The 13,044-nt window shown below is 44.9% G+C and overlaps 1 protein-coding gene across 4 annotated transcripts in view; it reads right to left on the bottom strand.

Annotated features, from left to right (window-relative positions):
- dspa (desmoplakin a) overlaps window positions 1-13,044 on the bottom strand; it is a 105,468-nt gene that overhangs the window by 36,255 nt on the left and 56,169 nt on the right. For 3 of the 4 annotated variants that reach the window (XM_068032445.1, XM_068032448.1, XM_068032446.1), the window contains exons 15-16: window positions 7,826-7,995; window positions 5,688-5,860 (exon numbers count right to left, since the gene is read on the bottom strand). In XM_068032445.1, the coding sequence (XP_067888546.1) occupies window positions 5,688-5,860; window positions 7,826-7,995 (343 nt within the window). The remainder of the gene's footprint in view (window positions 1-5,687; window positions 5,861-7,825; window positions 7,996-13,044) is intronic. The other variant, XM_068032447.1, reaches the window with a different exon arrangement.

The following is a 13,044-nucleotide window of genomic DNA, read 5'->3' as shown; positions in this document are numbered from 1 at the left end:
TTAAATATTAAAATAAAGAACACGAATACATTAACATACCATTCCCCGCAATCTTCCGTGTGATGGCTGGCTCTCACGCGCCTTCACTTTCCCATCTGGGGAAAGCTGGCGCCACTGAGGTGGAAGGGGGTGAACTTAGGATTTTTAGTGCAGTGAGAGTGCGGGGGGTGGGGGGGAAAAACGGGGTCAACTCTGCATTTCTATTGGGGGGGGGGGGGGCGGTGACCTCTGCACTTTGTGCAGCTGTGGGGGGGGAGAAAAGAGGTCAACTATTCAAGTATTTGAGGGGTGGAATGGGGCTACCATTTATTTTTTGTGCATGTGGGGAGAGGGGGAATGGGAAATTGGGTCACACATTTATGCACAGTGTAGTGGTGGGGGGGAGAGGGGGGGTTCTGGGGTTGAACATTTTTCTCTGTGCAGGTCTGGCGGCCCTTTACAAATGGTGCCAGTGCCTGCACAGAAGCAGCTGATGTCATTGCCAGCGTCGCAGAGCCCACCCCTGCCACATAATTTGGGGGGGGGGGGGGGGGAAAAACGCCCTGCATATGGAAATGAGCCACCACCGCTAGATCGCGGTGCGCAGTCTGCACATGCGGGCTACCATTTTTCTTGCCCGCTGCCACCCCCGGCAGCAGGAAAATAAAACTAAGCCCATCGAGTCTAGAGGTAACACAGGAACACAGGCAGGGATGAGGGTTTCAAAAGCAGGTAAGTTGAGACAGTGGTGGAAACAGATTATTATGGAGGTGGAAGTAGACTTTCTTGGTTATATAGAGAGGATATAGGAATAAATCATGTTGAGAAAGACTTATTTGTAATAAGCAACAGTTCATTTTCTTAGATCATATAAACTTAAAGTCTTTTGGGGCCTATTTTGGTCAATTATTTAAAATACTAACATTTTCAGATTTACGGTAGCTTTATTGCTTTTTTCAGAATGTGAGAGAAAGTCGTTTAGACTCTCCATGAAGAGGAATCGGCTACATTAATTGTGAATTTCCAAGGGAGGCACAGAAGCTCCAAGTTTAACAATGTGAACCATCACTTTGAGAACCCATTTAAAAATTAGTAGGTTTAACTGTCATTGAAACTTTAGTCACTTCAATTAGGTCTTTAGATAATCTGATGCAGTAATGTGTGTCATTAGAGATATCCACAACAGGAAGGGAGAAAAAGCTCATCGAAATCATGCAGCATTTCATGTTACTTAAATACCACTCCCATTCCATTTGGCAAATGTACCGAGTGACATTTGAAACAGTGTAGTTTGATGGGATCTGTCCTAGTACTGAAAGCATACAAACTGGAGTGAAACTCTGAACAGGGAGGGGACCGGAAAAAAAAAATTTGAAATACAAATGTAGCAAACTAGCGGGTTGCTCATGCTAAGACAGAGGACGCCATGTTTAATAAGGACAACAGCATTATACCATGTAAAGCACATTATTCTGTTAAGGTGCAGAGCTACATAACATTTTTTTTTTTTTAAGGCCACAAGCTTCGATTGCAAATCCAAAAGATCAATTATAGGTCAATTCCTTTTCAGCATCTCCCTGGATCAATTAAAGGATGATTGTCTCTACACAGTGGAGAACAAATGGCTTTCTTTCTCTATTTTATACTTCTTCCAGGGATTTTTTTGCATCTGTAACAAAGGGCTGGATTTTCTTTCTGGGAAAAAGGTTTAAACAGGCAACTACAGTTAACTTATTGGGCCAGATTGTGTGGTGCCAGTAATGGAGACATGTTCAGCATTTGCCATTACTGGATGTTGCATGAGATTCCGCAACTTCTGGTCACGTGCGCTAACTGAAAGTTGCAGTAAGCCAACTAATGCTATTCCCGAAGATTCGTTACTTCAAATGGCAAGTAGGAACCAACGTGAATTTGGGCTAATTGCCTACTAACTATGAATTAATTACACTTTGGAATGTTAGACCTGGTATTTCTGATGAAAAGGTCACAGACCTGAGACGTTGGGCTGAATTTTATGTTGCCTCCGCCATAAAAAATGGCAACCTGCAAGTGCGGGTTACTCCCCGGAGCCGATGCGATATTATACACTCATTTACATGGCCGGGGTGCAACACCCCCTGTACCCCCCCACTGATGACATGGAGGGGGCCAGCGAGCCGTCCCCACCAACGGTGTCCGGTGCCACTGTGCTGGCGCCATTTTTAAAGGGCTTCCAGCCCTTCATCTACATTTAAAGTTTTAAAATGACAGGTTTTCCAATAAGATAAAATAAACTTTTATTCACACTTCTAATTTCCTCTCCCACACCCCCCAATGAATAATCTGTTTATTATTTGTCCTCTGCCCCCAAAAAAGTAAATTTTCGATCATGGCCTTGCTCCCCCCAAACTTTCTTTCCTTTAACCTTAAACCCCCTTCCCACCCTCCCCTCAACCAATCAGGTTTGTTTTTGCTGCGTCCCAACATTCCCGCAATGCTGGTTGCCGGGATGAAGATTGCTGCGGCACTTCAGGAGACAACGGGAAAGTCATTAATGCAGGTAAGTAAATTTATCCGAATATGTAAATTGCAGTCCTGTCGCTGAGCGGTGTGGAGAAGGAGGGGGGGGTTCCGCTGGCAATGTCGGGATGGGCCCTGCCGGCGTCGGGGCCTCGTGGCAGGCCTCATCCGGGGCAATCTTCATGCCCCCCACCCCCACAACACTGATCCTGACGTCGAGGCCTCTATAAAATCCAGCCTGTTAATTTGGTTTCTCTCTCCACAGATGCTGCCTGACCTGCTGAGTATTTCCAGCATTTTCTGTTTTTGTTAAAGATCTTTTAAAAGTTAAAATGGATTGATTTTTAGTTTAACATGAAACCTTTCTAAAAGTCTCAAATCTTGTTAAAAAGTAAAATCTATCACTTTTTAGCATGATTTATCTGATCAAAATTATTGTACTTTTTAAAAAGAGTTTAAATTTTGTTTTGAAAAATGTTTATATTTTTAATTTTGTAGAATTAATCAAGTCTACTAAATCTGATTTTTCAATGTCTTTTTACTGCAGCAGCCTGCTTTAAACAGTTTTTGTGTTGCAGTGACTGTAAGCCACACCCATAACTGCCTGCTGTTTTTGTCCATGCCAAAGAGCGCTGCTGGGCCTCACTGCAGCTGAGGCCACGAGGGAATCCTTCCTTAAGGCAACCAAAATTTTCCCCACGGGATCATGGTAACTTCGTGCGGAGATTTGTGGGGGTGGGGCAAGAGGTAACAAAGGAGGTCTAAATTGGACCTGGTCACATAGCTGACCAAAAGGCACGGAGCAAAGGCAAACAATATGTTAATGGTGTGTTGAAAGACAAAGCATTAGTACAGATTAGGTGTGAATACACTGAATATTGAACAGCAGCAAGTGCAAACTTGAAAAAAAAGTGGGTAAGCAAACTGAACAAACTATGAAATGAAATAAATGCAAAAAAAAAAAATTGTAAAAAATGTAAAAAAAAAAGAAAAAATAACTAAAAATGAAAGTAAAATGGGGGGCTGTCATGCTCTGAAATTATTGAACTCAATGTTCAGTCCGGCAGGCTGTAGTGTGCCTAATCGGTAGATGAGATGCTGTTCCTCGAGCTTGCGTTGATGTTCACTGGAACACTGCAGCAATCCCAGGACAGAGATGTGAGCATGAGAGCAGGGGGGAGTGTTGAAATGGCAAGCAACCGGAAGCTCAGGGTCCTGCTTGCGGACTGAGCAGAGATGTTCCGCAAAGCGGTCACCCAGTCTGCGCTTGGTCTCCCCAACGTAGAGGAGACCACACTGTGAGCAGCAAATACTACATTGAAAGAAGGACAAGTAAATCGCTGCTTCACCTGAAAGCAGTGTTTGGGGCCTGGGATAGTGAGGAGACAAGAGGTAAATGGGCAGGTATTACACCTCCTGCGATTGCAGGGGAAGGTGCCCTGGGACGGGGATGAGGTGGTGGGGGTAATGGAGGAGTGGACCAGGGTGTCGCGGAGGGAACGATCCCTTCGGAATGCTGACAGGGGAAGGGAGGGGAAGATGCGACTGGTAGTGGCATCACGCTGGAAGTGGCGGAAATGGCGGAGGATGATCCTTTGGATATGGAGGCTGGTGGGGTGAAAAGTGAGGACAAGGGGAACCCTATCACGGTTCTGGGAGGGAGGGGAAGGGGTGAGGGTAGAGGTGCGGGGAATGGGCCAGACACGGTTGAGGGCCCTGTCAACCACAGTGGGGGGAAATCCTCGGTTGAGGAAAAAGGAGGAGATGGTAATTGGAGTTGGTTGACACTTTTGGCTCCTCACCCCTGTCCAGTCTCCCAGCCATTTTCCTCGAGGCCAGATTGGATACGGAACAGCAAGTGGTAAGTGGCTTAAATCAGTTAAGAGACCAATAAGGACCACTGATCAGAGGCTGACTAGAATTTTTCAGTCAGCCTGAGGGCCCGCCACGGTGTTGGAAACATGGCCGATGCCTGGAGGCAGCCTCCAGGCAGCAGACCGGGAGCCAGCGCTCCAGGATCACTTTGAGCTGTCACCCCACAACCTCCCCAACAGCTGCCATACCTACCTGGCCACAGGCCACCATGTGAAGGGGTTTTCCCTCCACAGTGGTGGTTTGCAGCTAAAAGTACTGAGAGACACCTCAAGATGGAAATGGCCTCACTCTACCTCACCTCCAATGCCTTACTGCAGCTTCTTCAGTGCTGGAGGACTAATAGAAGACCCTCCAGCTTCGAGCTCCTGCCCGCCATCCTTAATTGAACTGCGGGCTGAATTTTGAAAGATCACCGTCGAGACATGCAAAAAGATGCAGCGCACGTGCGACTTGTGCGCTGCTGATCCGCCGTGATATTTCTCATGGCGGCTCTTTAACATGGAGGGGACAGAACGCCCGCCCCCAATGACGTAGAGGGGGTGGGCGCTTCATCACCGGCAACACCGCACAGGCGCCAGCGCCATTTTTAAAGGGCTTCATGCCCTTCAGTTTAGTTTCCAGGTTTAGTTAAAAATTGAAATAAAAATTTGTTCACACCTGCAATCCCCTCTCCCACCACCTCCAATGAATAAAGAGTTAATTATTTTTCCTCTCCCCCCCCCCCACCAAAAAAATTAATTTCCCGATTATAACCTTTCCCCTCCGAACTTTGTTCTTTGACATTCAACCCCTTCCCACCATCCCCTCAAATAGTGTTTGTTTTTGCCACTCCCCCCACCCCTCCATCACCACCCCTACCTGAAATTTCACTCCTCTCCCCTCACCATCGATGTTACACCTCAGATCTCCAAACGGAAATCCGAAGGCGCGGGACTTCCAGCAACCGGCCGGAATATCAGCATGGGATGGCCATCGCTCCGGAAGGATTTTCCGGGCCCCCCCACCACGACCTCCGACGTCCGGATTCAGGGGGGGGGGGCGCTTAGAAAATTCAGCCCTGCAAGCGTGCCCTCTGGTTACTAATTGGTCCATCCAGAAAAGATCAATGTCAGGTTACTGCTCCCAATACGGTGCACGGTCAGGACCTGCAGTTTACCCCGATATCAGGGTCCCAACCCAAAACGCAAATCCTGCCCATCATTTATACAAAAGAAAAGTATGCATCCTTGGCATTTATGCTACTGTAAAATACATTTATACATGTACAGGATCGTTGCAGTTTCATTTAAATTACATAAATTCTTAAAAAATGGTTCTCATTTGCTTCCTCTCACCTCTCTAAATAGGTTGAAGAAAAATCACTGCCATTCTTCAGTCTTTGGCCTATCAGACCAAATTCTGTTTCAAAGAAAGCTCTCGAGTCACTTGACACATTGGGTGAGTCATACCATCTTCTCTGTAGGCTGACAAAGTCATCGTCAATTGTATTCAATTCTTCTTGCACAAGCTGTTAAAATCAAAAGAAAATAGAATGGCAACTAACTGCAGTGTTCAACATTTAAAAAAATAAAATCTGAAGTTAAACAAAATTAGGCTTCAAGAATTTAGGAGATCTTTCAAATGAAATCTAGAAACCTGGGGCTGAATTGGCGAGCTTTAAAGGTGGTGCGGGGCAAGCGCAATTTGTGCGCCACCGAGCCCTCGCGATATTACATGCGGGGGCTCATTTCAATGGAGGGGGCGGAACGGCCACCCCCAATGACGTAGAGGGGGCGGCTACTCTGTCCCCGGCAGCGGCATCACCGCGAAGGCACCATTTTTAAAGGGCTTCAAGCCCTTCAGGCGCATTTACATTTTTAAAGAAACCTTCATTTGCCATTGAGTTTCCAATATTTAAAAAAAGATGAAAGCCCCTCTACAACCCCCACCCACCCCCCCTCCCAATAACCACACACTTTAGTTCTGGGTCTTTCCCACCAAAAAAAAAAACTTTATTCCCAACCTGACCTTCGCACCGCAACCCCCCCACCCCCCCCACCCGAACTTGGTCACCTTTGCCTTTCAACCCCTTCCCACCATCCCGGCAGCCAATGAAATAAGTTTTCTCCATTCTCCCCCGCCCTCCTGACTTGAAAATTAAACTCCTGCCTCCTCCCCACAAGTGTCTCGCCTTGAATCCCCAAACGAGGATCAGAAGGTGCGGGACTTCTGGCCATAGGCTGGAATATTGGCATTTGATGGCCACCCAGTCCAGGTAAGCTCATTTACATGTGTTAGCATTAATTTTATGAGGGAACTGAAGGCTCCGCCGCTATGCAGCTGTGGGGGGGAGGGGAGGGGGGGGGGGGGCGTGGTGGCTGCACCGAGGCCTTGCCACCGCCAGTAAAATGCGGCGGGGCCTTCACGGCATCAGAGATTGTGGTGGGCCTCTCCCGCAAGTATTTTACAGGACCCCCCGCCATGACCCCCTACGTCGAGGGACTGGTTAGATTCAGCCCCCGATGTGAATATATTACTTAATTTTCATGCACTAATGCCCAATTTTATTTTGTGATGAATGGGCACAGGAGGAGTTTATTTTAGTGAATTTTGTACCCATCATTATAAGAGTTGTTAGCATTGTTTAATGGATCACATTCCTACTTCACATACCTATACTTTGAAATTATTTGGAAAATCTACTTTGGCGCTCTAGACATACACAGGAAATTGCACACCCCCAGCCTGCGATTTTCTATTAATTAATTAATTAATTAAAGCAGAATATCTCGCTTAAGCTTCCTGAATATTGCTAAGTATTTATAAGGTTCAACCCATCTAAAACACAGTTAATAAAATGCCTGATAAAAATGAACTCGTTAGATATGCTAATACTGGAAGAATCCAATTTCAATGCATTATTGTCAGCCTTAAGACTCCCTAGCAGATAAAGTGCAGTCATCTGTAGCATAAAGCAAAATGGGTCAACCATTAAATATCTCTAATCCAAACAAGAAATGCTTTCTGTCTGCTTCTCTTTCCTTTCTTGGTCTTTTTCGTTACTTTTTTCTTTCCCTCTTGTTTTTAAAAACTCAAATGGTAAAATATACTACCTGGTGAATTTACTCAGTAATAAACTATTAAAGTCAGAAACATTAAATAGGAGATGTTTGTTTGCATTTGTCAGATGTTGCTTATCCTAGTATTGATGGGCCATTGGTTAAGACATCTCTTTCAGCTCTGGGACCCAAGTTCAAACCTGACCTACATAAATGAAACAAGTCACCACTCCCAAATAACCTATTAGCCTTACTGTAATCAATTGGGAGCTATTTGTTTTGTACACCGTATTAACAGATTACATTGAAGCAAATGGTAAATATTTATAGCATTCATCGTCAATAAGAGAAAATAAACAAAACATTCAAGTTTTAAGTTAGTAGCAGTTATTTTAAAGTTAAAATTTTACAGGTTGCTGAAGGTTCATGCTAACCTCCAACTCAGACATCCTTTGTGCAAAGTCCTCGTGTGCATTAGAATCAATGAGGAGATGTATTTTTTGCATCATTCTATGCTCATTCTGCTCCAAACGGCGACGTATCTTCTGGAGTTCCTGTTGGAAACTTGTGTCTACCTTTGGCAGTGTTGGTGGTGTTGCACCTGCTGGTACCAGATTAGAAAAAGCCATTACTCGATAGAGGCCATTACCTCAGAGACCACACAGAATTTGCCTCATCACAGATCTGATTCATTCAGTCTCGTGAAATAGGCAACCACACACAAAAGTAAAACCTCCAAAAAGATGATACAAATTTCAACACCCCACAAAACTAAACAAGCAAAGTTCTAGAACATTACTGCAAACTTAATACCTATCTGGTTAGCTGCATTTCATATGTGATTAGTCAAGTCCCATCAACACAGGAACACCCTGTTTCATATGATGCTTGATTAACTGATCTATTCTTGTCTTAATTTCTTTCAATTCCATTCTTAACCAGGTAGTATACAAGCTTTTGTTGTCAGTGAAATTATTTTTCTAGATGATATTAGAGCGAGATTGTTTTCACTCTGAGCATGACAGGCTCTCAGCAAAGAAATAACCTAAGTTAATCATGATCTCTTGACCCAGGTTTTCTGACTTTTCCTGGGCATTAACCACTTTCATCTGACTTTCAAAATCATCTTTTACTAATATGAAATATCTTCAACATTCTAGTAGGAATGACATATATGTTGTGCAACACTGCCATCCACTGGTGTAGTAGCATGCCACAAAGCTTACATGGCACTAAGCTCAGAACTAATAGAAGCAAATCATTTGATGTTGCTTAGTTCTCTGATCGAAAAAACAGGATCACTTTAAGTAATTCTTTGCTATTTTTCACTGACAACTCACCTGGATTAGTAGTCCTTAGTCCCTGTTGGATACCCTACTTGTAAGTATATAGATGTATAGTCTTGCTTGTAATATTATTTTTAAAAAAAGCTGCTGTATCTCCAGCATTAATTTGGATTAATCTACTCAGTTGAAAAAACACATTCCACAGCCTTACAACAATCTGAGTAATAAAGCTTTTGTTGCTCTTTGTCCCAATTCTCTTACATTTAATCTTGTATCTATGACACCTTATTAGATCTCCCTCAATTGCATATCTATTTATTCTCTCCAATCCCTTCATAATTTTAAACGTCTCTAATCATCATGTAATCTCTTTTGTTCCAATACAAGCTGCCTCAGAATTTTGATGGGTTTTTTTGATGAACACTACTGCACTCTCAGTTGCTGGAAGCAGAGAACAGCATAAATATAAAATTGTTAAGAAAAACACAAAATTAGGCAGAAAAAAAACACAAACTTATAGCTACTTCAATATTTGCTTAATACTTTGTTAGTCTGAGAGAAAAGTAAAAAAAAAGTGAGTTATCTGATTTCATTCTTCTTCAAAAAAAAAAACTTTATTTAGTGTACATATGAGGGCTGATTTTACAAAACCATGCTCTCAGCAGAGAGTCTCACTCAATTTCCCAATATATTCTCCCAGCAAGTAGGGTTCACTTCTTCCTATGGTCTCTATCTTTTTGAAATAAGTTCAAATCAGGCATACAAATGAGCATTGACCCGGACTTTGCAAGGGTTTTGACGGTGAACAGTCTGTGTTCGCCGTCTTTACCCTTCCAAACTGACTGCAACATCAGGATGTTACCTTGGGCAAGGTGGAAATAGGTGGTCTTAGTGATGGCGCAAATATGGAGTCAAATGCAACACTAAGGTTGTAAATAGTCTGGTTCAACCTCAAACAGTTGCCAGGAAAAAGGATGGAGTCACTAGTCAGGGAACAGAGTTTGGAGCACGGACCGAAAACAAAAGCTTAGGTCTTCCAAATGTTTAATTGGAAGAAATTTCTGCTCATTCAGTATCGGATGTCAGATCAGCAATCAGCAACAGCGGAGGAGCCGTGAGAGGTGGTGGTGAGGTAAAGTTGGGTGTTGTCAGTGTGTGTGTGAAAACTAACACTATGGGCTAGATTTTAAGAAGCCCTTGACATTGTGTTCCATGGCGGGTGGGGGGGGGGTACGGGGTGCCTGATGATGGCTCCAGATGAGGCCTGCCACAGACCGCGGTGCCAATAGGGCCCGGCCCGATCCTCCCGACAGCGAGGCTCCGTGGCGGCCCCCCTCCCCCCACTGGACAACAGGACCACAATTAGCATATTTAAATCGATAAAATGAATACATTTAAATACACTTACCCGAGATCTTGAGGGCTGCCGCGAATCTCAGCGCGGCAGCCCTGAGCCTTCAGATCCCCATTCTGGGAAATGAGATGTAACGCTGGTGGGGAGGGGGGAGGAGATAGGTTGATCAGTGCGCTGGTGTGGGGGAAATGGGGTCAAATATGCGTAATGGGTGTAGGGGATGGGGGAGGGGAAATGTTTGAATTTTAGACTTTGTGCAGTTTGGGGGGGTGAAGGTCAGATTTAAAAGGAAAGTGTTTTGTGGAGCGAAAGGGTAAATACTTATTGTAAATGTTATTGGGGGGCAAAAAAGGGGCATAGGAAATTTACTTACTTTTGGGGCGATCTTTATATAAAAAAGTAAGTATACTGGCAGGGCTGGCTGCCCTTGAAAAATGGCACCAGCGCACAGGCAGCTGACGCCATTGCCGGCAACGGACAGCCCGCCCCCTCCACGTGATTGGGGATGGGTTGCCCATGCTATTTACATGAGCTGCTGCGTTTAAGATTGCGGTGGCTCTTTGGATTTTTGAGCTCACCGACGAGATTGGCGGCAGGCTTTTTAAAAATGTATTCATTCATGGGATGTGGGCATTGCTGGCTAGGCCAGCATTTATTGCCCATCCCTAATTGCCCTCGAGAAGGTGGTGGTGAGCTGCCTTCTTGAACCGCTGCAGTTCATGTGAGGTAGGTACACCCACAGTGCTGTTAGGAAGGGAGTTCCAGGATTTTGACCCAGCGGCAGTGAAGGAACAGTGATATAGTTCTAAGTCAGGATGGTGTGTGGCCTGAAGAGGAAGTTACAGGTGGTGGTGTTCCCATGCATTTGCTGCCCTTGTCCTTCTAGGCGGTAGTGGTCGTGGTTTGGAAGGTGCTGTCTAAGGAGCCTTGTTGCTTTGCATCTTGTAGATGGTACACACTGCTACCATTGTGCGTCAGTGGTTGAGGCAGTGAAGGTTTGTAGATGGGGTTCCAATCAAGCGGGCTGCTTTGTCCTGGATGGTGTCGAGCTTCTTGAGTGTGGTTGCAGCTGCACCCATCCAGGCAAGTGGAGAGTATTCCATCACACTCCTGACTTGTGCCTTTTAAATGGTGGACAGGCTTTGGGGAGTCAGGAGGTGAGTTACTTGCCAGAAGATTCCTAGGGCTTTTAAAATCCAGCCTTATGTTTATGGATGACGTCGCCAAATGGCAGCATGTAGATGAGAAATAGAAGCGATCATGGACAGATCTCCTTAGGGTCATTAGATTTAATGGTGCTAGAACAGAGAGAAGCCACTGCAAGTATTACTTTGGATACGAATGGAACCAGGTGACTGCAGTACCACCAAGCTGGACGACAGCGGAAAGGCATTTGAGCAGGATGATGTAGTCAACTATGTCAAAGGTTGCAGACACCTCGAGAAGGATGATGGAAAGCTTTTGTCACAATCACACAGGATATCATTTGTAACATTGATAAGAGCGGAGTCGTTACTGTGGCAGGGGCAGAAACCTGACTGGAGGGATTCGAACAGAGTACCTGGAAAGAGGCACAGATTTGGTAGACAACACATTTAAAAACTTTGGAGAGGAAAGGGAGGTTGGAGATGCAATGGCGTTTGCAAGAATGGTGGGGCCAAGGGTTGTTTTTTTTTTTGAGGAGGATGATGATAGCAGATTTAAAAGGAGCGAAGAACAACAGAGAGCCAGCACAGGCACAATGGCTGAATGGCCTCCATCTGTGATCGAATAGCAGAGGACTGATCCCACAGATCTGCTTGTCACATTCCGCCAGAGTGCAATCCTGTTATCCCTCCCTTTTGCCTCTACGTTCCAAACAATTACCAACCCACGTCAAAATCTCTATATAAAGCAGACCAGTTCTTAGCTGAATGCTGTGTGGGAACGCAGTGAGAGGATACATTTCCCTGAATGAGAAACTGCCAGAGTTAAGCTGGAAATTTGGTGCACGTGGGAATTCGGCGTAGAGGGGGAAAGAGGGGCTCCTTTTCCTATCTTTTTTAGCCTCCAGCAGCTGGTGAGTCTTCTTCCTTTGACTCCAAGGTAGCTGATTGGTTGGTAAGTGTTTTATCATTTATCTTTCAAAACTCAGGTAAATTTTGCAAATTGTAAAGGTTTTATTTACTAATACTAGTTAAGCTTAGTAAATTGGGAAACAGCAGGAGTTGATTAAGAAAGTGACTTTTTTTAAAAATGTTTATTCGTTTCATGGGATGTGGGCGTCACTGGCCAGGCCAGCATTTAATGCCCATCCCAAATTGCCCATGAGAAGGTGGTGGTGAGCTGCCTTCTTGAACCGCTGCGAATTAAGAAACTAATTAAAGTAAATTAACTAATAGCATAAGTAACAATGGCAGGACAGGAGCTCCGAGATGCCAAGGTGATCCAGGACAAACAGGTCTGCAGAAAGTGTAAGCAGCTGCAGTAATTCCAGATCAGGATTATTGATCTGGAAGCCAAACTGTAAACACTGCGCAACATAAAAGGAGGGGCAGAAATACCTGGACATTTTGTTCCGGAAGAGGTCACACCTCTTAGAACAGGGTCATCTGTTTTGGTCAGCAGTGAGGGACAGAAGGATGTGACCGTGAGTGAGGCAGGTAAAGGGACCTCACAGACAGTAGTGCAGGAGCCTCAGACTTGGCAATTGTCAAGCAGGTTTGAGGTGCTCTCAACCCGTGTGGACAAAAGTGAGGTCTGCAAGGTGGTTGAGCAAACTGGCCATGGCACTGTGGTACAGGAAGCCATTCAAGTGAGGGGAGCAAAAAGGGATGTAGTGGTGGTAAGTATAGTGAGGGGGATTGACACTATTCTGTGAAGCCTAGAGCATGAGTCCAGAAGGCTGTGTTGTCTACCAGTGCCAGGGTTCGGGACATCTGCTCAGGGATGGACAGGAACTTGGAATGGGAGGGGGAGGATCCAGTTGTCCTGGTCCATGTAGGTACCAATGACATAGGTAGGACTAGGAAAG

The sequence above is a fragment of the Heterodontus francisci genome, chromosome 5 (assembly GCF_036365525.1).
Source record: "Heterodontus francisci isolate sHetFra1 chromosome 5, sHetFra1.hap1, whole genome shotgun sequence".
Lineage (NCBI taxonomy): Eukaryota > Metazoa > Chordata > Chondrichthyes > Heterodontiformes > Heterodontidae > Heterodontus > Heterodontus francisci.
Note: the sequence above shows the minus strand (reverse complement) of the source record. Positions and strands in the feature narration are given on the sequence as shown.